The 25,603-nt window shown below is 38.9% G+C and overlaps 1 protein-coding gene across 1 annotated transcript; it reads left to right on the top strand.

The window, feature by feature from the left end:
• Nucleotides 1-5: 5 nt before the first annotated feature.
• On the top strand, nucleotides 6-24,514 carry LOC126428446 (dnaJ homolog subfamily A member 1). Its single transcript, XM_050090379.1, has 8 exons — nucleotides 6-209; nucleotides 477-631; nucleotides 3,931-4,225; nucleotides 12,109-12,293; nucleotides 12,776-12,930; nucleotides 17,263-17,381; nucleotides 17,739-17,904; nucleotides 23,098-24,514. Exons 2-8 carry the CDS (start codon nucleotides 500-502, stop codon nucleotides 23,246-23,248), a joined length of 1,203 nt encoding a protein of 400 aa, XP_049946336.1. The 5' UTR covers nucleotides 6-209; nucleotides 477-499; the 3' UTR covers nucleotides 23,249-24,514.
• The last annotated feature ends 1,089 nt before the right edge of the window (nucleotides 24,515-25,603 follow it).

Genomic DNA, 25,603 nt, shown 5'->3' with positions numbered 1-25,603 from the left:
AAAGCAGCAGTGCTATTGGTGTGCACAGTTCGTGTTTGCCAGAAGGTCAGGAAATTTCGAGAAGTCTGTGCTATAATATCCTCGACGGAGAAGGCCGTGTGACTTAGTTGGATGTGTGGATCGATAGTGCTGTAAAATTTGTGCTCAAGTGAAGCTATTTCTCAGTAATTAGTTGTTCGCATAGTGTCAGTGCAATAAGCAAGAGCTTGGTGAGTTTCGTGTTGTAACTTCAATCTCGGATTCGTGTTTTGAAATTTCTATTCCTTTCGATCAGCTAGTTCTTTCCTTTATATTTTTTTAATGTGTATTTGCTTTACTTGTGTAATTGTGCAAGATTCTAATAGTAGCCAGTTAACCAAAATAGATAACATTTAATATTTCGTTCATGTACAGGCAATCGATTGTGTCAGGTAAAGAGATTTGTATCCGTGTAGTGTGTTCCACTGTTTTATTGAACTTTTTTCCACCCTTTTAAGGTTATTTTCACCGTCCTGCAAATATGGTGAAAGAGACCACGTATTACGACGTCTTAGGTGTAAAACCAAATTGTACGCTTGATGAACTAAAGAAAGCGTACAGGAAGTTAGCCTTAAAGTACCATCCCGACAAGAACCCAAATGAGGGTGAAAAGGTAAGTCGGTCATTGTCTTTGTATTTAGGTGGAGACCATGATCGCTATTTTCACTCCTTGCGTTGGTATTTTTCACATAAAGTTCTAACTAATCATTTTCCAGACGAGCGCTTGACCCTAGCACTGGAGCTTCGTATTGCTATTACGGACCATCTTTACGGTTATGTGCATAGATCTTGGAAATTCAGTGTTGATTAGTTACCTAAATGTTTTAAGTTACATTTTGATTTCTAAGTAAATCTCCGCTTGCGAGACATTTGTAAAAATGCTAGGCCCAAAAGTTGTGATGATAGGGTTTCTATTTATATTTGCTGATATAAACCTAGACGTGTATTGCGATGACCACCGTGTCCAGTTATTTGTTACGTTAAGTTGTGAAGCATTGCTTCAATTAATTTTGAAACAAATATCTAAAACCTCAATAAAAGAAATAAAACATGTTTTACCAGAATAGCAACATCTGGCCATGCTACAGTTGGAAATAGGAAAATTGAGATATGTTTATCAAAGTGTCGAAAATACAAGTGATCTGTGGCACTCACATTTTAACACTTCAACATTACTGGCCAGACAAGGTGGCTTTGCAGCACCAGTGTAGCATTTGAACAAGTTGTGTTCAAATATTTGTGATTCAGTAAATGTAAAAGTTGACTTTTCTCTATCATTGTCTAATCAGATGTTCTGAGCAGTCTGATTTCATCGCCTTATTAAACTCTACAAATCTTCCTTCATTCCTTTGTCCACAGGAGCAGAATATTGTTATTAACAAAGTGCCATAGGCAGTTACTTTGCAAATTACATTCTCTCCCCCTCCAAGTACCTTTCCCCCACCAGAAAATGTGGTGGTGATAGGTGATATTTGTGTTAAAAGGTGCTTTTGTAATAGGCATTTTGGTTTGAAACCTTGTCATTCATTTTAATCTCCTAGATTTTCCTAAATTGTTACGTGTGGTGTGCTACACAATACGTTATGGTTTTAATATTCCTTCTTCCTTTGCCAAAGGAGGTCAGAATTTGTGTTCTGGAACTTAATTGGTTGAATATGTTCTCTGATGGGAGCTGGTTTGAACCCAAGCTTGAATGGCAAATGAATGCTAGAGACAGAATAGTTTCTACTGTCTTGCACTGCATCTGACAGCAGAGAGGTATGCAGTTATATTTTGTCTGTACATAACCTGTGTCTAAAAGTTTTCAGCCAGTAGCCAAAGTTACACACGTCGTAGTAGTGTCCATGGTTTCTTTTTATTAAACTTTTGTGTGAGATTTCTTGTTGGACAAACCAGTGTCACTAGAGTTGTCTAAATGCATATTGGTAAAGAGGTGTCATCAGATTATTGCAGTAACCAGTGTAGTCATCCAGTTTCAACACATTAGAGGATTAATGTGCGCTGTTGCTGTTGAGTTGGCCAAGAGAAAGCCCAATTCAAAGTGAAGCTGAATCTGAGCCTGGCTTCAGAAATCGGTCAAGGAGTGGAGGTAATTGGTCAGTCATTTGTCAGATTGTATTTTCGGTGCATGTTTAAAGAAATTACTTGAAGTATTCTGTAATTTTCAATAGATTGGTCTTCAGGAAGGGTTATTGCATATTTTATCATGAGGTCAAACTGTTGTTAGAGCCCACGTGGACTTCGCAGACTTCAGCAATAGTCATTAAGCTTGATATCCCATTGTAAGAAAATTCTCTGCTGCATTGCAATCAGTAGCCTGCTTTGTAAACAGAGGATGTGTGGCAGACATTTCTATCAGTTTCAGAAAGGCAGAGGAGACCTTGCAAGTGGCATTCAACAGTAGACTGTCTGTCATGGTTGCTGTGAGCTGTAAGAGCTGTCGAAGCCATATAGCTGGGCTTAGGTAGTGTATCAAATGTGGAAATTAATATAGGCCTAGTAGGAATGAATTTCCAAAACCTGTGACAGTTGAACTACAAACCCAAATACAGCAAAATGATCACAATAGTTAAAGTAGAAATACAAATCTGAAAACCATAACAGGCTATATGAAAATTTTTATAAATTGTTAAAAATGTAGGGCCTATTTTGAAAAAATTATAAAGTTCAAAAATTTAAGTGTTTGTGAGAATTTATTCAAACCAGTAGACTGGCAAAAAAAGTGAAAACAAGATAACAGCAGATGGGCACAAACCCCATTAATGTGAAAACTGTACATTATGAAACAGCTAGAAAACTCTTAAGAGCTCCATGCAACATAGTGCGGTGCCACTCTTAGAGGAGGAGAAGGCAAAACTGATGGTGGAGGTGGCGGCAGTGGGAGAGGGGAGAGAGGTGGTTGAGATGACAGTTTGGTTGAGATGTAGTTGTGAGAGCCAAATAAAGGTTGTGGTAATGAACTGACAGGAATACGGAAGTGTCAGATTCCACCTGTCTGCTTTTACCCATGACATCATCAATATGGCGGAAATGGCTATTCTAAGAGTCTCCAATATTGCACCTATATCACTACATACACACGGCAGCAAACATGGAAATACTTATATATGACAATAACATCTCCCTCCAAAAATACAAACAAACAGGACAACCACGGGGAATTAGGGCTTTTAGGGAGGGGACAAGCTAAATATAACACCAAAAACACACCCAAGATGACGGAAAAAAATTACAAAATCTATGGGAATTGGTCACTTCCCTTGACCCTGAACTGACAAATAGTGCAGCCTAACGTTTATGCCCATGCAATAAATAGCAAATGCAAATTAAGAAGCAACAAAGAACTGTATCAAATTCTGTAACTCTCAACACAATCTAGAAAAGGTGGACCAATTTCTTGGTACATGTGAAAGAAGAAATATGGAACAAAAAAGTTATAAGGTAAAGAAGTATGGGAAGAAAGACAGGACTCATTCAGAAATTAAGCTCGGGCATAATTGTTTCATGTGGTCTGCTTTTGGCAATATCTTGCTAAAGGAATGGGGAAAAAGATCGTAGCTGTTTAGCTGAGAATTCTCACACAGTCCAGCTCTCCAGACTTCTATAAAATCTACACACTTTTCTTTTAATTTATTATTTCGCTGAGGGAATCTGCATGCACATATGCCATGACTATGCAGTGTTACTAAGTGTTCTGTTCATTGTTTGTGGAACTAGTTCCGCTTCAACTCGAGGATTAAGTAATATTTTTAATACCAACATTTTTAATTTCTAATATACTAAAATTTCATGAACTATTCATATTCATAACTTGCATTTGATGACAATATTGAACTGGTGCTGTAAATATACTGAAAGAATGATTTATTTTATGATTAAAAAAATTTAAGATAATCTTTTTTTTTTCTGTAGTTCAAACAGATTTCTCAAGCGTACGAGGTCCTATCAAATCCAGAGAAGCGGCGGATTTATGACCAAGGTGGTGAGCAAGCCTTAAAAGAGGGAGGTGGCAATGGCTTCTCAGCACCTATGGATATTTTCGATATGTTCTTTGGTCAAGCATTTGGTGGCCGCGGTCGTGGACGTGCACGTGAGCGTCGTGGAAAGGATGTTATTCATCAGTTGAGCGTTTCTTTGGAGGAACTGTACAAAGGAGCTGTTCGCAAACTTGCACTGCAGAAAAATGTTATCTGTGACAAGTGTGAAGGTAGGTTTCCTAGAGAGAGCTTTTTTTGTAAAACAGTTTAACCTTTCCTTTTTTAAAAAAAGGCCATGAAAGTTGGTAGGTTCTCACTTGTTTATTATATCTAGAGCAGCAGGAAGTGACAAGTGTTTTAAATAGAGCACCAGTAATTACCAGTTCAATTTTCTATAGCAGTTAAATTCAAAGTATGCAATTCACCAAAAATATTTCATACTAAAGATACATGTAAACCAGTAAAGGTTTGTCACTAAGTTTTAATGAACTTATTGGGCTCAATTCATTCACAGTTTTGTACTTGCCCAATCTTCACAAACAAAATTTTCCCACAGCATAAAATTGAAATCTTATCAGTACACTGCAGAAGAAATGTGTCCAGTCATCAATAGATATGTGTTTAGTTCAAAACAGAAAATTTTTGTAACAGATTACTGCTGTTATTTTAGTAAGAAATTGCCACACACACACACACACACACACACACACACACACACACACACACACACACACACACACACACCTTCAAAAGGTTATTGGGAAACTACCTTGCTACATCAGTGCATTTAGGAAACACGAAATTGTGTAATTTCTCAAAGGTTCGATGCTTTGTCAAGTTGTGCTATTGATTGAGTGGATAAACACATTTTGAAGGGCATCCTCCAAAAGATGAGCTACCGTTTTCACTCTTGCTTACATGCAAGTGCTAGTGTTTTTCAATACAGTCCAAAGACAGGTAGTGCTAGTTTTCATTGTTTTCTACAAGAAGTGTCTAGCAACCACAGTTCAGTCAACAATCAGCTGCCTTTAGTGAATTAGCAGTCTATTTAAAAGTTGTTTAACTCTCTACAGTAAATTGATTTCTTAGGATGGATAGGATGTGTGACTGCTGTGTATGGACGCAGGAGGAGCTGGCCACTGTTCCCGAACAGCTGAACGTGTTGATGGCCGCAGTCAGCCGTCTTCGGGCTGCTGCCTCAGAGTGTAGCGGCAGTGGGGAGTCTGGTGCGTCGCATGGTACACCCCACGTGTTGCATGCTTCACCCACTGTCCCTACTGTCGAGACATCTTCGCGGGTACCGGGCGCGGTTGGACCACCCTCTCCCCAAGGGGAATGGCGGGTTCAGCGGCGCACAAGGCGGAGGGTCAATGTGGAGGCTGGCCGTGTGGCATCGCCCACTCTGCCTGTGAGTGGACATGTGGCCGCTCCTTCAGCAAGGTCCGAGCAGGCACACAGGGGGAGGGGTTTATTAGTTATTTATTAGGCGGGAAGGTCAGTGTTCACTCTGTCTCCTTGCCGGGGGGGGGGGGGGGGGGGTCTCAGAGATGTGGAGGAGGCCCTGACGGCGGCGATAGAGCACTGGGTGCACCCGAATGCAAATTGTTGCTCATGTTGGCACCAATGACTCCTGCCAACTGGGTTCAGAGGTCATCCTCAGTTCGTACAGGTGGTTGGCGGAATTGGTGAAGGCGGAAAGCCTCGCTCGGGGGGGTTGGAAACTGAGCTAACTATTTGTAGTATCGTTCCCAGAACCGATCGCGGTCCTCTTATTTGGAGCCGAGTAGAAGGCTTAAACCAGAGGCTCAGATAGATTCCGCGAAGATCTGGGGTGCAAATTTCTCGACCTCCACTATCGGGTGGAGAAATGTAGGGTCCCTCTGAATAGGTCAGGCGTGCACTACACGCTGGAAGCGGCTACAAGGGTAGTGGCCTACGTGTGGAGTGCACATGTGGGTTTTTTAGGTTAGAGAATTCCCTCCCTAGGCCCGACAAGATGCCTCCTGAGACGCGGCAAGGTAGGAGTAGGCAAAATGCAACAGGGAGTAACAATATTAATGTGCTAATAGTAAACTGCAGGAGCGTCTATAGAAATGTCCCAGAACTGCTCTCATTAATAAACGGTCACAATGCCCCTACAGTACTAGGGACAGAAAGTTCGCTGAAACCAGACGTAAACAGTAATGAAATCCTAAACTCAGATTGGAATGTACGAGGGCAGTTCGATAAGTAATGCAACACATTTTTTTTTCTCGGCCAATTTTGGTTGAAAAAACTGGAAATTTCTTGTGGAATATTTTCAAACATTCCCGCTTCGTCTCGTATAGTTTCATTGACTTCCGACAGGTGGCAGCGCTGTACGGAGCTGTTAAAATGGCGTCTGTAACGGATGTGCGTTGCAAACAACGGGCAGTGATCGAGTTTCTTTTTACATCTCTGTTGGTAGTGCTGTCACAATTGTTCACCAGTTGGGATATTCAAAGGTTGGTTCCCGCTGGGTCCCTCGTTGTCTAACCGAACACCATAAAGAGCAAAGGAGAACCATCTGTGCGGAATTGCTTGCTCGTCATGTGGCTGAGGGTGACAATTTCTTGTCAAAGATTGTTACAGGCGATGAAACATGGGTTCATCACTTCGAACCTGAAACAAAATGGCAATCAATGGAGTGGCGCCACACCCACTCCCCTACCAAGAAAAAGTTTAAAGCCATACCCTCAGCCGGTAAAGTCATGGTTAGCGTCTTCTGGGACGCTGAAGGGGTTATTCTGTTCGATGTCCTTCCCCATGGTCAAACGATCAACTCTGAAGTGTATTGTGTTACTCTTCAGAAATTGAAGAAACGACTTCAGCATGTTCGTAGACACAAAAATCTGAATGAACTTCTCCTTCTTCATGACAACGCAAGACCTCACACAAGTCTTCGCACCCGAGAGGAGCTCACAAAACTTCAGTGGACTGTTCTTCCTCATGCACCCTACAGACCCGATCTCGCACCGTCGGATTTCCATATGTTTGGCCCAATGAAGGACGCAATCCGTGGGAGGCACTATGCGGACATCGACCAGTGGAATGGTACCGTGCAGGCATACAGGCCCTCATTTCAAGGTGGTGTAAGGCCGTAGCATTGAATGGAGATCACGTTGAAAAATAGTGTTGTGTAGCTAAAAGATTGGGGAATAACCTGGTGTATTTCAATGCTGAATAAAACAACCCCTATTTCAGAAAAAAATGTGTTGCATTACTTATTGAACTGCCCTCGTATAGCGCAGAGACGGGCTGGACAGTGAAGGGTGAGGCGTGTTTATAGCGATAAGAAGTGCAATAGTATTGAAGGAAATTGATGGAGATCCGAAATGTGAAATAATTTGGGTGAAGGTCACGGTTAAAGCAGGCTCAGACATAGTAATTGGATGTTTCTATAGGCCCCCTGGCTCAGCAGCTGCTGTGGCTGAGCACCTGAAGGATAATTTGGAAAATATTTCGATTAGATTTCCCCACCATGTTATAGTTCTGGGTGGAGATTTTAATGTGTTGGATATAGACTGGGAGACTCAAACATTCATAATGGGTGGCAGGGACAAAGAATCCAATGAAATTTTTGAAGTGCTTTATCTGAAAACTACCTTGGGCAGTTAAACAGAGAATCGACTCGTGGCGATAACATATTAGACCTACTGGTGACAAACAGACCCGAACTATTTGAAACAGTTAACGCAGAACAGGGAATCAGCGATCATAAAGCGGTTACTACATCGATGATTTCAGCCGTCGAGAGAAATATTAAAAAAGGTAGGAAGATTTTTCTGTTTAGCAAAAGTGACAAAAAGCAGATTACAGTGTACCTGACGGCTCAACACAAAAGTTTTGTCTCAAGTACAGATATTGTTGAGGATCAGTGGACAAAGTTCAAAACCATCGTACAATATGCATTAGATGAGTATGTGCCAAGCAAGATTGTAAGAGATGGAAAAGAGCCACCATGGTACAACAACAGAGTTAGAAAACTGCTGCGGAAGCAAAGGGAACTTCAAAGCAAACATAAACATAGCCAAAGCCTTGCAGACAAACAAAAATTACGTGAAGCGAAATGTAGTGTGATGAGGGCTATGCGAGAGGCGTTCAATGAATTCGAAAGTAAAGTTCTGTGTACTGACTTGACAGAAAATCCTAAGAAATTTTGGTCTTAAGTCAAAGCGGTAGATGGATCAAAAGTGTCCAGACACTCTGTGACCAAAATGGTACTGAAACAGAGGATGACAGACTAAAGGCCAAAATACTAACAGTCTTTTTGCAAAGCTGTTTCACAGAGGAAGACTGCACTGTAGTTCCTTCTCTAGATTGTCGTACAGATGACAAAATGGTAGATATCGAAATAGACGACAGGGGGATAGAGAAACAATTAAAATCGCTCAAAAGAGGAAAGGCCGCTGGACTTGATGGGATACCAGTTCGATTTTGCACAGAGTACACGAAGGAACTTGCCCCCCTTCTTGCAGTGGTGTACCGTAGGTCTCTAGAAGAGCATAGCGTTCCAAAGGATTGGAAAAGGGCACAGGTCATCCCCGTTTTCAAGAAGGGACGTCGAACAGATGTGCAGAACTATAGACCTATATCTCTAACGTCGATCAGTTGTAGAATTTTGGAACACGTATTATGTTCGATTATAATGACTTTTCTGGAGACTAGAAATCTACTCTGTAGGAATCAGCATGGGTTTCGAAAAAGAGTCGTGTGAAACCCAGCTCGCACTATTCGTCCACGAGACTCAGAGGGCCATAGATACGGGTTCACAGGTAGATGCCGTGTTTCTTGACTTCCGCAAGGCGTTCGATACAGTTCCCCACAGTCGTTTATTGAAGAGTGCTATCAGACCAATTGAGTGATTCTACTGAAGAGTTCGTAGATAACAGAACGCAGCATGTCATTCTCAGTGGAGAGAAGTCTTCCGAAGTAAGAGTGATTTCAGGTGTGCCGCAGGGGAGTGTCATAGGACCGTTGCTATTCACAATATACATAAATGACCTTGTGGATGACATCGGAAGTTCACTGAGGCTTTTTGCGGATGATGTTGTGGTATATTGAGAGGTTGGAGCAATGGAAAATTGTACTGAAATGCAGGAGGATCTGCAATGAATTGACGCATGGTGCAGGGAATGGCGATTGAATCTCAGTGTAGAAGAGTGTAATGTGCTGCAATACATAGAAAGATAGATCCCTTATCATTTAGCTACAATATAGCAGGCCAGCAACTGGAAGCAGTTAATTCCATAAATTATTTGGGAGTACGCATTAGGAGTGATTTAAAATGGAATGATCATATAAAGTTGATCGTCGGTAAAGCAGATGCCAGACTGAGATTCATTGGAAGAATCCTAAGGAAATGCAATCCAAAAACAAAGGAAGTAGGTTACAGTACGCTTGTTCGCCCACAGCTTGAATACTGCTCAGCAGTGTGTGATCTGTACCAGATAGGGTTGATGGAAGAGATAGAGAAGATCCAACGGAGAGCAGCGCACTTCGTTACAGGATCATTTAGTAATCGCGAAAGTGTTACGGAGATGATAGGTAAACTCCAGTGGGAGACTCTGCTGGAGAGATGCTCAGTAGCTCAGTACAGGCTTTTGTTAAAGTTTCGAGAACATACCTTCACCGAAGAGTCGAGCAGTATATTGCTCCCTCCTATGTATATCTCGCGTAAAGACCATGAGGATAAAATCAGAGATTAGAGCCCACACAAAGGCATACCGACAGTCCTCCTTTAAATGAACAATACGAGACTGGAATAGAAGGGAGAACCGAGAGAGGTACTCAAGGTACCCTCCGCCACACACCGTCAGGTGGCTTGCGGAGTATGGATGTAGATGTAGATGCCTGTTAATCATGAACACCACAAATGTAAGGTGGGTATTTACCATTACACCAGCTTTTACTGTATTAACTGTGATCCTCACTTAGCAAACCTTCATGAAAGAGGCATACTATTCAGACCTTGCATTACACATCGCATTCAAACGACAGTGTTGTTTTAGTAACCACAAACACGTACACCACTTCTCAAATTACTTTCCCTTGCCCAATTCTTTCTGTCCAAAAATTGATATATTTCAGCAGTCGGTAGTTTTCTGCTCAACTTTCGTTTCACAAATTTATGAACTGTAAACTCTAAATTATTCAGAATCTAGTGCTGCATTAGATAATGCATTAGATGTACGTCTCAGCCACTTAATGTTGGAATATGTAGAAAGTTATGTATGTATGGATGAATCCCTTTCATCCTGAGCTGTAAAGAAGGGAATTTTAAATTAGTGTGGTTGTGACCAGTATGTTCCTTCCTATTCCCAGTTTCCATCCTTTCATGGTGTGTGCCTCTGTAGCAGGGAGATTTTCTCTGCTTGGAGGTGGGTGTTGTTTTGTCCAACATAGTGTCAACTACAAAGACTTGCACTGGGTGGCCCCAGCTTGGGTTTTTCTGCAGTGCTGTGGAAGTGCGTATGCACCCTGAACTGCATACTTCTTTGATGGTGACAAGTTACTTCCATATCTCTGTGAATAAAAAAGTTTAGAGTATTTAAAATCAAACATGTGTGCCTAATTGTGTGCTATTATTTGCAAAAATCTTGTTTAGATATCTTCAGTCGTTGGAGATGTGATTATTGTTATGACCGTGATTTGCAGTGCACAAGGCTGTGAATGGGCTTCTTGTGTGCAAACGTTGCTCAGGTATGAAACCCAGTAACTAAAGAACGAAATATTGTTCTGTTTTCAGTTTTAAGGGGGGGGGGGGGGGGTAGGACGTCAAACGGGCCGACTTGGAGCAGGAGAGGCACCACAGAACATTTTATTTTCTACTGTCCATACTTTTACAAATAAATTCATAAAACTTTGTCAGCATGACCAGGAAGGATTCAGGATTCACGATTCACATACATAGCAGTGGAAGTGCGAAAACATAACAAAATAATTTTTTTTAGATATGAAATTTCATCATTTTTTCACTTACTGTTGGCTGCATTTGTTGCTATAGGTACATTTTTCTTCACAAGTAAGAGAGATTCTTTGAATTTTGTACAGCATACAAACCATGCTTACAGGTGTATAAAACTCTAGAATTTTCCAAATCTATTAAAAACTGTGGTAAAAATTGAGATAATTAACTACAAAATTTCATTTTTCTGTAAAGATAACGTTTAAAACGTAACAGAACTTTCATTTTTTTCAACCATTAAATAGATTCTAGACTTTGACACCTGTAAGTATGGTTTGTATGCTGTGCAAAATTCATTGAACAGTCTCTCTTACTTATGAAGAAAAGTGTACCTATAGCAACAAATGCAGCCAATAGTAAGTGAAAAAATGATGAAATTTCACATGTAAAAAAAATTTTGTTATGTTTTTGAACTTCCGCTGCTGCGAGTGTGAATCCTGAGTCCTTTCTGGTCATGCTGACAAAGTTTTATGAATTTATAGACAGTGGAAATTAAAATGTCCTGTGGTGCCTCTCCTGCTCAAAGTCGGCCCGTTTGACGTCCTACCCCCCCTCCCCCCCCTTAATGAAATTTTGATATTGTATCAACATTTCATTAACTGCAACGTATGAAGTAAAAATGACCATACACATAATTTATGAAGTGCCCTTTTAGCTTTGTGAATTCTTTAAAGCTTAGTGCAGTTTCTGCTTAACTTGAGACAGCTCAGCAAGAATGGTGTATAACAAAAAGAAATTCAGTTCTTTATAGAGTGAAGATACTAGGCTGTAAGAGGGACAAGAATCTAATTTTTCACCTAATAGTTTCCAAAAACCTCATACATATTTCATATCTGCTGGTTTGATGTCACTCAACACAGGTACCAGCATTGGGCAAGCAGTAAAGTTATAACAAAAGCAGCTCTCAGCACAGAATGCAGAGAGCACATCTGTAGTGGTAAAAGGATTAATAGTGCTGCTGTCCCAATCTGGCGAGCGGTTTGTGTGTATTGACTCTTATCTGATAAATTGTGTGCATTGTGGACATTATTAATGCATTACAACTGGGTGACAATTCTGAATTGTTTTGATTGCATTCCTTTTTATGGATTTCTCTCTTCAGAAGTTCAATGTGTGTCCTTTCCTCAGGCCGAGGTGGCAAGAAGGGAGCAGTAGAGACGTGCCCAGCGTGTCATGGCAATGGAATGCAGGTGCACATCCAGCAGCTGGGGCCTGGCATGATCCAGCAAATCCAGTCGATGTGTTCAGAGTGCCGCGGGCAGGGGGAGCGGATCAATCCCAAGGACCGGTGTAAGCAGTGCCAGGGCAAGAAGGTATGTTTGTTAACCTGCACCAGGGGCTGGGTTGTTAAGAGTGGATTTCTGAGTAAGTAGGCTACTGGTGGCAAGTTAAAATAAACACTCCTGCCAGAAAATTTATAATATTTGTAATTTAATGCAAATGCTGAGATATCCATAGCAAAAGTTGTGGTACTCTGTTTGACAACCAGTTTACAGAAAAACTGCAGATATGAGAAGTTTGTCCTTGTCATTGGTATGCTGCATACCAGAATTCAACTATCAGTTAGAACAAGGTTTTGCAGCTTGAGTTGTCCACAGCAATGAAAGTCCTTCAAATTTATCAAGTATCAGTTCGTGGCTAATAACTGATATTGTTCCAAAACATACACATAATAACTTTCAGCGAGTAGTGACATTAACTGAAATTATTTGGCGATTATCATCTCTTATTTTGAATGTATTGTTAGTTAAGTGCTGGTAGTATTATTATACCTATTTATTTATTTATTTTTTAGACAATCCGTGACAGAAAAATTCTAGAGGTTCATGTAGATAAAGGCATGGTTGATGGTCAGAAAATAGTTTTCGGTGGTGAAGGAGATCAGGAGCCTGGGTTAGAGCCAGGTGACATCATCATAGTTCTGGATGAGAAAGAGCATGAAATGTTCAAGTAAGTGGTACACATTTTATAGTAGAAATGATCTTTCTTATAGTTTTCATAGCATGTCAAGCAATACTTAGTAGGTAGAATAACCATATCATACTAATTGCCGTTTTATTAGTGATATGAGTCAGGTATGTGTTATTGGTAGGGAAGGTGGAAAAAATAGTTTTATTGCCAAATTACATTTTGCTAAATTACTTTTCATGCCAAAATAATTTTGCCAAATACAGTGTTATTTTTTCCTGATTACATTGTTAATATTTGCTATATTTGGTGCTTTTTTCCAATTTGATGTTGGTCTTTTGGCAAATTTGGTGTTTCTTTAAAGTACATAGTTGTTTCCAATTCAGGTTTTTTGCCAAATTTTTGTAATCAGATCAGAGTTTGTGTGAAATGATTGTCATTTTAAGATTATGCACAAACCTTAGCACTGAGGAGATAGGACCTCATAATGCAATTTTAACATGCAATAATTGATACAAATATTAAGTGCATTTGTAGATTTATAAAATTATCAGGAAAATACAACTTTGTAATATCTTTTAAGTCATATTTCTCATTTAGCAAAAACTGCTATTTTTTGCATCAATTTTGCAATATTTTCCTGTCTCTAGTTGTTGAAAATAGTGAAATATTGTATTTTGAGCATAAATTATTGGTCATTGAATCCACAAAACCTTGAATTTTCAGCACTATGGTTATGAAATTGAGAAACTGAGTTCTGTTTAACAGGGATTTGAAGTTTAGTTTTAGAATTAGCATTACTTTCCTGTGGACAATAGCATGGTTGACAAACAGTGCTGATACCCTAGCTGTCAAACAGTTGATGTACATAGACCTGAATCACATAGCTTTCATTGCTCATACCATTTTCATAGCTTGCAATGTGTCAACTTGTGTACAAAGAGTGTACCATGCAAATGTCAACTTGGGGTACAGTGAGTGTACAAAATGACTGGAATATAAAATTGGAATCCTTTGTGATGCTGTAATATTCATTTGCTTTCCAAACATTGTAATACTATCCAGCTGGAAGTCATACTGAATTTCTTAATAGTGCAGTTGTAGGCTGGGTGACATAATTTTTGTGATAAGATTCTGTAGTTAGTTGTTAGGTTTTTTTACCAGTTGTGAATTTTTGTGGGCATGGAAGGATGGAGAAAATAGTTGCAAAATCTTTAGTATGCTTGTGGGCAGTACATGAGATTCCTTCATATTCGGAAGTTAATAAGAATCTTCCAGTTAGAAGATAGTTTTGTTAATATAAAGATGTGAAGACAGATAAGACACATATTGGAAAGAAGATACTCATTCAGTCTTAAGGAAAACTGCTGCTATTGGTTTTGCTTCCACAAAATAAATGCAGTTGTTATTTGTTAAGAACTAATTGTTCATTGTGCAGTAGAGAGAAGCTTGTCTTTAACCACTAGGAGGCACACAAAAGTGAAAGAATTGATCAGGGAATAAGTCAGAACAAATAATTACTAAAACTGTAATGGGCATGGGTGGGACAGGTAGCCAGATGGACCAAGGAAGTTGTTAGCTGGATTCAAGGAGAAGGGAAAGAGAAAAGTTTATGTGCATACACATTACAAAACTTGCAGGAACTACATGGGTGTATGTTGCTGAAGACTGTAGGGCATGGGAAATTCCGGATGAAGTCTCTGTCCAGCATCTGGCATTTTTTACTGCCACTGGTGATTATTTTGTATTAATAAATTTGTTTTAAAATCAAAAATGGAAAATCCAGGATGGAATGACAACATTTTGAAAAGATAGCTTACTACTCGCCATATAGCAGAGATTTTGAGCTGCAGACAGGCACAACAAAAAGGTTGCTAAGCAAGTAAGCCAAGACCTCCTGAATTACACACATACAATCAAACAAACGCAACCCATATACGTGTGACCACTATCACTGGCTACTGAGGCCAATTGGCCTTGGCACCCACAGTGTTTGTGTGTGTGTGTGTGTGTGTGTGTGTGTGTGTGTGTGTGTGTGTGTGTGTTTTTCAGGAGGCCTTTTGGCAGAGTGTACTTGTTTAGCAGTCTTTCTGTTGTACCTGTCTGTGACTAGAGATATTAATTTGTTTTAAATTTCCAGAACTTGGCTAACACAAAATATTAAAAATAACAAAATTCTGCTGAGCATCTCATGTTCTTTTAGGTGAACCAAAGGTTTGGAATGTATTTATGGCTTTATCACTTGCTGTATATAGATCTATGGTGTAAGGATCATGCAGGTTTCTGCAAACCAGTAGATAGGGATCCTGCAGGTAACCTCATTTTCAGGACTCAACGTGAGTCATGAAGCCTCACTTCCTGAGGCTGGTCTTGCATCTTGACACTACCATCCTCAGTTGGTTTAGAGCGTTCTGCATCACGTATGGCAGATGAAGGTCCGTAGCAGGTTTCTCTTTGTTCTCACCAATCCTTTTGGTTAATGAATTTTGCCACAGTTCTGTTCAGTGAGTTCCAGGTGCTTATAAAATTGCTGATGCGCACGTCAACCTCCTGTTCGACCTCAACCTAGGTTTTAATATTTCACATCCAAAGAGGGATATCTGGGATCGATTTGTCCCCCACCCCATGCTGTTAGTGTGTGCTTCTGTGGTTGTCAGGTGGTGCTACACATAATTTGATAAATTTTGGTGACAGTAGTTGATCATAAGCAGCCAGTCACCGTGCACCTAGTCTCATTCAATGCTTTGTCCACCTGTTTGGTGTGTGTCGAGTTCCACCAAACTGGTGCTGCATATTCTAATGCAGGTAAGCATATTACCAGGGAAGATGTGTGGCTGAATGTGCCATGCGGTGCCAGTAAGTTTACAGGTGTTGTTCTGATCAGATATTTTTAGCTTTATTTCTTGCCCATGTTCTCTAAATGTGAGGCTGCAACCCGAACTTACTCACAACTATTTTGGAATATCTTAGTTGCATGATTATTCGCCCATCCAGATAATATTAACTTCCTCTTGGCTTCCTGGTTTCTCAGGTGGTAGGTGCAGACCTGTCTTTTGGGGGTTTGGCTTTAGACCTGTTGAGGTTTTAAAGAGCTGCTATCAGTTTATGTCCTCAAAGGTTTTGCCTTAAGCTGCAGTTGTCATCTGTGCAATAAATGTCATTCCACGGTTGGTTGGTTGCCTGTATAGATGTTATACAGCAAGGGTATCGATACACTACTCAGGGGAAGACCATTGTGAAAGGTTCTCATTTCATTATTATTATGCAGAATGACAACCATCCTGTTTCACTGCAAGCACTGGATAAACTGTTAAACAGAAGTATTTTGTGATTGAATATATCATTGTAATAAACTTCCTTGGGTTTGATGGTGTCACACTCTGCCCAGAATCTATGAATACCAGTTCTGTAACTTGTTCTCTTCCATTTTTATCTCCTGTGCATTCAGTAAGATTAAGGAGTTGACCACAGCATGGCTTTTCTCGGCAGAAACCTTACTGCTAAAATTTACAAGGTTTTTTTAATCAACATGCTACGAGATGTGGTTAAGGATCAACCTTGCCAATACTGACAAAGGACAGAAAGTATTTCAGGCTTAAGGAATGATAAAATTCTGGCTTTGTGCCAGAACTTAGGAATGTGTAATTCTGTAATACAGGTGTGCATTAAGTTTTGGATACTTTGCTTTGTTACACACACAAACATTGGAATATACTGTGTTGTTAAAGTGTCAAAACCCGCCGTTTTATTAACCTATCAAGGTGGTAAAATAATCACAATTGAGATAGCTGCATCTTTTAGGATATTTTCTTAATAAGTGTAGGGTTGATAGACAGTGCTTACCTTTCTCTACACTTAATTGGTCAGAGCTGTGCTTTACTCTTAATGTATCCCAAACCTTTTATCAATATTTTGAGACTGACTTTATGCTGAAAGACCTGATATTTTTGATTGCTTGTGGAAAGAATCTTTTGTATTGAGAATTTGTGTAAGAAATAAATAACCTAGGACTACTTTGTTACTTGTATGGTATTGACTTTGGCTCATCAACAAGAGTGGGATTGAGATCACTTTGCATGCATTGTGAATTAGATTTTGCTCAGTTTCCATAAATCCACACATGCTTTTATCCTATGCTAATATTTTCATTGGCAGTTTACTTTTTCTTTCCCGTAGGAGTATTGAAGCCTTTGGGCAGTTAAATAAAATTTTTTCCATTTTTTTCTTTAGGAGCAATTATTAGACTTGTAAAAATGTTTGTGTGAGGTTAGAGTACTGCTGTGTTTTAAACATGTTAGAATTTATTCTTAGGTAGAACTTTGAAAGCGATGGTTTTGTACTTGTTTTGACAACATTGCTCTCTTTTTGTTGCAGGCGATCTGGATGTGATCTCATTATGAGAATGAATATTGAGCTAGTGGAAGCGTTGTGTGGATTCCAGAGAGTTATAAGGACATTAGATGATAGGGACTTAGTTATTACTTGCCTCCCAGGTAAAGATACTGAAATGTCGCATAGAGTAATATAATATTGTGATTCTGTCTAATATGTTATATGGGAAAAAGTAAAGTATAAGCTGTATTCATAATGGATTTGCAGCTTGTTATTCATAGCAGTGTGCTTTTAAATCATTTTTCTTCTGCACCTAAAGCTTGTTGTGTGTTCTGGGTGCATTTTATGCATATACATTTTTTACCAGTCTGTTACTGAATTTTTCTTTCTGTGTGTGGAGATTATTCAGAAAAAAATAATATAGTTGGAAAATTATCACACAAAATGAGTAGATAACAAATGTAAATCCTTATTGTAACTGCCAGTGTAAAGTGCAGTTTAACACATTAATTTTTCAGGTGAAGTTACCAAGCATGGCGATGTCAAGTGCATTTTGAACGAGGGAATGCCTCAGTACAAAAACCCATTTGAGAAGGGACGTCTTATTATTCAGTTCCTTGTGAATTTTCCAGCGACTATTCCACCGGAAGTTATACCACAGTTGGAAAACTGCCTGCCACCAAGGTATGTGACTTTGACATTGTTATTCTCGCGTCCACAGTATAAACATGTGGAAATTATCTTAAAATTATAAGAGTAATTGAAATTTGTGGATGGAACAGTAAGTAAAAAAGGAAAGGCAACCACTCATCTGTATTGAACTGATGGGCGGAGCAAACACACACAAAACAGAGAACAATATTCACAACTGTGAATGTGTGCCCTTTTACTAGAAAAAGAGAAAGAGCTTGAAAGCTAGTGTGAAAACTGTTTTCTGTTACATGTTTGTATGCTCTTAACAGAAGAGTTTCCTGGAGAATTTCATATTTTTTGTGTGCATATAATTTAAACAATTAACATTTTACAGCTGGTGTTTGAAAAACCTGTTTTATTGATCATAACTATTCACCAGTCACCAGAATTAGAAAATCATACAGTTATCAACCTTCCATCATCCATTCAGATTAGTTTTTCAAAGATCTATCATCTGAATTCAAAAAAGATAAAATGTGATTTTTGCAGCAGGAAGGGGTAAGGAATGATAATGACCCTCCCTTCCAAGTGTGGAATGAGGAGAGGGGCCTACACAAAGCAAACTAGCATTCTACCCCACAACCCAAGAGATGTACCAATTCAGTATCGGTTGCCAGTCAGTTGTTACGAAATTTCATAAGTAATGCACCATCCATTGCTGTTCTTATCTCTACAGAAAATACTAGATGGCTCTGGGTTCTAAAAGCTCCCAATGGTGTTTGATCTTCAGTTTGCAAATTTTTTCTCACCCTCCAGTAACCGGGCAACACCAAGCACTTTTATTAAGCTGGCTTTGAGAAGAATATTTATTGTGTAGTGTGTGGCAGCAGTTTCTCAATTGTCGGGATTATATCTGGTGTGAGGGAATAATGGGTTTCATAAAATGTACAAGGAGAGGACTAGAGGGATAAGCAATTGTGCCCTACCAGAGTTACTCTCTCTCTCTCTCTCTCTCTCTCTCTCTCTCTCTCTCTCTCTCTCTCTCTCTCTCTCTGTGTGTGTGTGTGTGTGTGTGTGTGTGTGTGTGTGTGTGTGTGTGTGTGTGTGTGTGTGTGTGTGTGTTCTCTATGAATATATTAGTGGCTACAATCTCTTAACGAATTACTATACTAGACTACTGGGAGATTATTGAAATAATAAGTTTGATAGTTGAGTTTAAGTTTTTAGTGTATTGAAATACATGTGAAAAACTAGATCTGGGATTTAAATTTCATACAAATTACTCAATTACTACAGATACAATTGAGCTGTTTAGTGCATTGACATAAAAATTTGGTGTCCTTAAATAGTTGTGGTCATAAGCTTTTCTTGTCCATATTGAGACTTTGCATTTACGTACCAGTGCACACAATGAAATCTCAAATTATTCTAATAAAACTTCTCTCTCGTCAATAACTTAAGATGCTTCACACTTCAAAATTCAAATCTTGTCAGTAGAACACCAAATTTTCACACTAAATCTGTATAATACCCATTCTTATTTGTATGTGTCCCAAATATCAGCCATTAAGCCACTATTCCATGATGCACCTAAGATGTGCAGCTAGCAGCAGCACCTCAAGCATACACGTTTGTAACTGCAGACCAGTTCGTGTTGCCGTATAACACGATGTACATGAAATAGTCTTTGCACAAATCCACAAATGTGCACTAATACTGCAAAAATCTAGACAGAAATGCCTGATTTCTGTAAAGTTGTTCACTCAGATTAACAATTTCTGAGAGCTCAAGGTTTCTTTTTATTAATTGCTCACATTTGTTGTTGTTGTTACCACCACAATCCTCTTAAGTAACTGTTTTTTGTTGTTGTTGTTGTTGTTGTTGTTGTGGTCTATCACACAGTTATCTTATTCATTTCTGGAATTATGGGATCAGCTGATTGTTTTATATTAGGATACTTGCTAGCACAATAATGTTTACCTAAATTTAAGTTTGTAAAACATTTTTCACATGGAGGATGTGGTTGTTGTTGGTTTTTTTGCACTGGCAGTGTGTGTATTCCTTAGGATTAGGGCACAATATCAATGAAAAAAATCCAGATACTGTTCAGTTCAACCCTGGCTGGTAAGAGGAAAGGCAGTGGCATATATTCCCTGTTACTGAAGGAATTGAAGCCTGAAGATGCACAGGAATTCTGGGACATTGTGAGAATTGGTGTGGCTTAATTCAACAAACTGCTGTCAATGATGGAGTGAGTTTGCTCTAGTGACAGTAATGTAGGACGAAGTAAGGATTAAACCACACTTGGCCAACTATTGCCAGTTTCTCCCTCCTGGCATGCTGAACGAAAGCAAAAGATACAGTCAAATCGAACATGAGCTTCTGCCAGTTACGGGACTAAATATACAAATTGAAAATTGAACATATATTTACTCAAAAATTAAAAAAAAATCCAATTTATTATGATAGCTGCAGGTCATGATTGTACAGACACCTTTTGTCACTACACACCTAAATTACACTTAATGCTTTCTTGGTCCATACAATTTGTAGATTACGAAGCAGTCAGTGGAAAGAATGCTTCTTGCAAATAGCTTCCAAAACAAAAAGTTCATTGGCAGCATTTATGAAAATTTAATCACTGAAAAATTCACAAAATCTCAAATACCGAAATGAAAAGTTAGCTGCTGGCCACAAATGCCAACCTATACAGTAAACCATAAACAGTAATAAACAGAAAGCACTCATACTTGCAACTATAGTTATTCATTTTACTGCAGCATTTTGGATGCAGACTACAGTAGGAGACAGAATGATTGACCACTCACATTTAAAAGTGAAGAAACTGTTAAAAACTTCGGAACTAATTTCCCCAAGGAAAAAGGGATAGGTTGGGGAAGGCAAGGAAGAAGGGGTAGGTCGCTCAGGCCTTAGGATAAGGACCAACCTGTTGTGAAAACGTAGATGAAGTGGGAGACATCAGAGGAGATGGTCAAAGATAACAGGCCGGACATTCTCATTGTGGCTTCTGATTGTCCTGCCACTTCTTTTTCCTGAGGAAGGGACTTATTGTTGAGAAAGATAGGATTAGTATTTTCAATAGGGCCTGGATTTTAATTTCCTTAAAAAACAGTGAAATATGCAAGCATTTGACCGAAAACTTGCATAAATATGACCTTAAAAAATAAAATATGACTTAATAGAAGTTTATTTAAAGCATTCTTGTTTATTTAATTATTTATTCACCATAAAGTAATGCAAAATTCACTTCTCAAAATATTGTAAGTATAGTTCTTTCTGTAGGGTTTGTGGCTAATTTGCACCTATTTTTTGAATCTGAATGTTTTATTTTCTAAACACAAAGTGCAGTGAAAAGATCATCTATCGAAACAGTAAACCAATGTTTTTATTTCTACGTAGTATTTAAAGCATTTCACATTATTTAATACCGTATGTCAATCTTCAGTATCTGCAAAGTTGCACTGGATCACAAGGTGCATTTCAGGTTTTCCATTGTCGAAGATCTACGGCTGTCGCTGAGGATAGTTTTGTACCTGGGAAAGCTCCTCTCCACTTCACAAGATGTCACTGGAGTTCAGCTTTGTTTCAGTATCTTCAAATTTTGCGTCATTCCCTGAAAGACTGTCGCTAATGTTCTACAGTGTAGAATAACAAGGATTCCGTTGGAGAACACTTTGCAATTTGGTTTTCACTTTGTCAGCCACATGACCATGAGCTCTGTAAAAACTTCTTTCACAATTTTGATAGCACTTGGTTCATCACTATCAGGCTCACAGAAGATTGTCTTTATTTGGGTGTAGTTCATGTAAGAACAGGTTTTGGTGGGAGAAGCATTGAAGGTGCATGTTCCTTGAATTTCTGCACCTGTAGCGGAGCCTTCACATAGATTTTCTTGCCACAGGAAATTAACTTGTCCATGTCAGGGTAATTGGATCACACCTCTTCGGCAACTCTGTGCAACGCATGTAGCGTACACCATACTGAGGTAGAGAATCTGAAGACCTTTGGCTGGTTTAGCAATATATGAAGCACCATCAGGCCACAGTAGCTTTAGAGAGTTGTCAAACAAAATAGCAATCGTCGAATTGTTTACTCTATCAAGAGCTTCACACATTAGTAGGAACATATCTCCAGGGCCATCGACTTTTAGAACACCAGCAACAACATTGGCAATATATCGCCCACTAATATCCGTAGTTTCATCTAACGACAGCCAGATCTTTTGCTCAGCAATGGTAATTCGTATTTTGTTGAGCACATCATTGTAGTATACAGATAAATAGTTCTTTCTCAGTGTAGATTCATCGGGAACTGGATGTGTTGTGTACTTCTCCAAGAACCATCTGAATTGTGGATTCTTCAGCTTTTCCACCTTGCAGAATGATTGCACGGTTGACGATTGACCTGTCTGTTCAAATAACAGTGTTTGCCTGCTGTTATTTTCATCACTCCATTTCACACAGCTGCTGTGTTTAGCGGCGTTATAGTGTTGTTGCACATTAAAGCGCTTTTCTGCACTAGCTTTAACGTCACACAGTTTACAAAACAATGTTTTCCCCATCAGTGCTAAAGAACTCTCCAAATTGTTGAACATATCCTCACAACTTCCCGCTGTTGGAGCACTTGGCTTTAGGACTGTTGAACAAGGCAAAAGCTGTATTCAAACTGGTTACTGGGAACACCTGTGCGACAGCAGTGTTTTATGTTCGCGAAACGACTGTTGTGGCACACCGATTTTGTGCTACAGTCCTGAGAAATAAAGTTGTGTACTAATTTATCTGTTTATCTTTCATAAAAGCACATTAAATATTATCTCATGAGCAACATATTCATTTTCTTATTGATGTGTCCCGTAAGATACGGGAAAAACCGTATATGCATTTTTGGGAAAAGTTGATGGAAATATGACCTATTATATTAAAAGTTAGCTGCACTATGACCTATTACTAAAATTTGTTAAAATTTGACTCTATACGCACAATCAAAATACGTTTTTCGACACTAAAATGCCTAGATTTGTTCTAAAACTCACCCTATAGTTCAGAAAACAATGACTTGCCATTAAAATCTGGGCCTAATTATCAACTTCAATGTGTCTTTCAGTAGCTATGGCCAGCTGTTTTTATTATTTTATAATTTTATCAATTGAACATCCCTTAACCTCATTAAGAATCACATCTGACAAGGATAAAAATTATTCTAATAAATGCTCTAATTTTGCAGACCAGAATCCATGATACCTGATGGAGCAGAAGAGTGCTTGCTGATGGAAATGGACCCAGAGCATGAAGCACGGCGGCGTGAGTATAAGAATGCGTACGATGAAGATGAGTCGGGCACTGGTCCCAGTCGGGTTCAGTGTGCTACACATTAATGGTGCACATTGTCGGACTTGCTCTTAAATTTATTCTGTGGGAGCCTCAGCTAATGTTATGTGGCTGTCCTTTTCCAATTCTTGTCTTTTACTGGAGCACTTGGCATGTGCAGATGTATCATTCTGACACTGTTCTCAATGTTGCAACTTATTCTATTCATTGCCCAGGTTCCATCGTCTGTTTAATTTACAGTATAGATTGAGAAAGAACTTTGTATACAATCAGTTCCTGTACATCATTGTTGACTTTAATTAAAATTAAGAAACCAGAATTCATAGTTACACTCCTACTTTCTAGTAATTCAGATTGACCATGCACCTGTTGGAAAAATAGAAAAATTTAGTTGTTTATGCAGTTCCCATTTTATGGGTGTGTGCAACGTAAATTATCAGTATTATAGGTGTAGTGTAAGGATAACAGGAAGAAATCATTGAATGTGATCTCAACCTTGCCACAACTGCTTTATCTGTACATGCTTCATATAACTATGAACATTGCACTATTATTTGTTGCTTTATTTTGTGTAACTATGAGTCTTCTGAGAATTTCAGTTGAACGAAATATTTGTCAGAAAGTGCTAAATCGTGTGGTTGACAATATGATTTTGGTAAATTTATTTTATTCTCATTAGGCTCTGTCACGGAGTACCAGTTTTAAATGACAATTTAGTATAAGACACAAATTTCCCTTCTGCCTAAAATTTGCAGAAATGTGAACATTCATAGATAATGAATTTGCAGTTGCTGTTTATACCAATTCTGCTGGAGGTAATTATTAAATTTGCTACTGGCATTGTTGTGAATTACAACAAATACAAAATGTTAGGTGCTCTGGAGTAATCATGGACTGCTGTTAATAAACAATTTTCAAATTGTGAAATGAGCAAGTCTCAGTAATTAAAGCAAGTGTGAAGTGTGATATTTATGCCTTGTGGACTCTGAGAATATTCAGTTTTCTAATGTGAATGTTTTCTGATGCCATCTGGTGTCTTATCAAGCTATTCCATGTATGTGTTAAGTAAAGAGAGAACTTTTGTTATACAGTGACATAATTTATTTTCCTATGTTTAGTCAGTTATTTCTGCAAATTTGTTGCATTCCACAAAACAATGGTACAGCTGCATTTCTGCAGATTTACTCAGAGATCAGTTGCCTGAGTTTTTGAAAGCTTTATTTGTAATTTTTAACAACTGTTTGTTTCTAAGAGTTTGTAAGTGTACTATTTAATATGTGCTTTCCAATTATTAAATAAATACAATGATCAAACTTCGTATTTCATTCACCCCAAAGCCGTAACTTGCTGCCATAAAGGTTTACAGCTAGTGCTTAATCATGCTACGCTGTACAAAAATCTTAATGTTGAAATCACGAAGCCATCTAATCTGCTGTCACAGTTTGCGGCAGTATGAATATTTACCATCGCAATACTGAGGTGGGGGAGGGGGTATGTTGTGCCCACATTTTGTAAATATTGTAACCTAACTGTGTACCTCATATTTTAAAATTTTGAAAAAAATTGGTTTTAATGGTTCCTTGTACCAGATTCTGTAATTGTTTTAAATTGACCAAAAAAATTGAAATGTTAGTAAGAATATGGCTTTACTTAACAAATCGCATTCCTACACATTTATGTATATTTTTAAAAAGTATGTTGTGAATGTTGTAACAATTAACGAAATTTGTACTTAAAAAAAAGTACACATTATGGAAAATGTATTGGTGGTAGTAAGGTGCTGAAAGATATTTTCAGGTTCTGAACAGTACTTACACATTAGTGCCTGTTGAAAATGGCTGTTGTCAATAAGTTAAAACCTAGATTTTTATTGTGTGCGCATCATGTGGGATGATGTGTATGGGTTGACAGGAAATGTAGCCGGTCTCCACATGTCATATTTGGCTGCCCGTTGTACCCTTTCCCTAAATGTCCTCCGTGTTCTCAGCGGTACGCCGTGGGGATCTGCTCGAACCATCCTACTTCGCCTATATAGGTCGATCGTCTGCTCAAAGCTGGATAATGGGAGCTTTGTATACTCCTCTGCACGGCTGTCCATCGTACGCCGCCTCAACTCTATACAACATCGGGGGTTACGTCTTGCGATCAGAGCGTTCTATACTACTCCCATCGAGTCTTCATACTGAAGCTGATGAATTGCCACTAACCTACTGGTGCGATATACTGCTTTGTCAGTATGCCTGTCGGCTATTATCAATGCCCGACCACCCGTCTTATTTCTTTTTTGACGACTCTCTCGACCGTCAATACGGGTTGGCTGTATCTGCCCTGTTACCAACTTGGAGTTTGCTTTTATCGCCTCCTTCAGCAACTTGATTTTCCACTCCCTGCAACCTTTAGAG

This window comes from Schistocerca serialis, chromosome 12, assembly GCF_023864345.2.
Source record: "Schistocerca serialis cubense isolate TAMUIC-IGC-003099 chromosome 12, iqSchSeri2.2, whole genome shotgun sequence".
Lineage (NCBI taxonomy): Eukaryota > Metazoa > Arthropoda > Insecta > Orthoptera > Acrididae > Schistocerca > Schistocerca serialis.
Note: the sequence above shows the minus strand (reverse complement) of the source record. Positions and strands in the feature narration are given on the sequence as shown.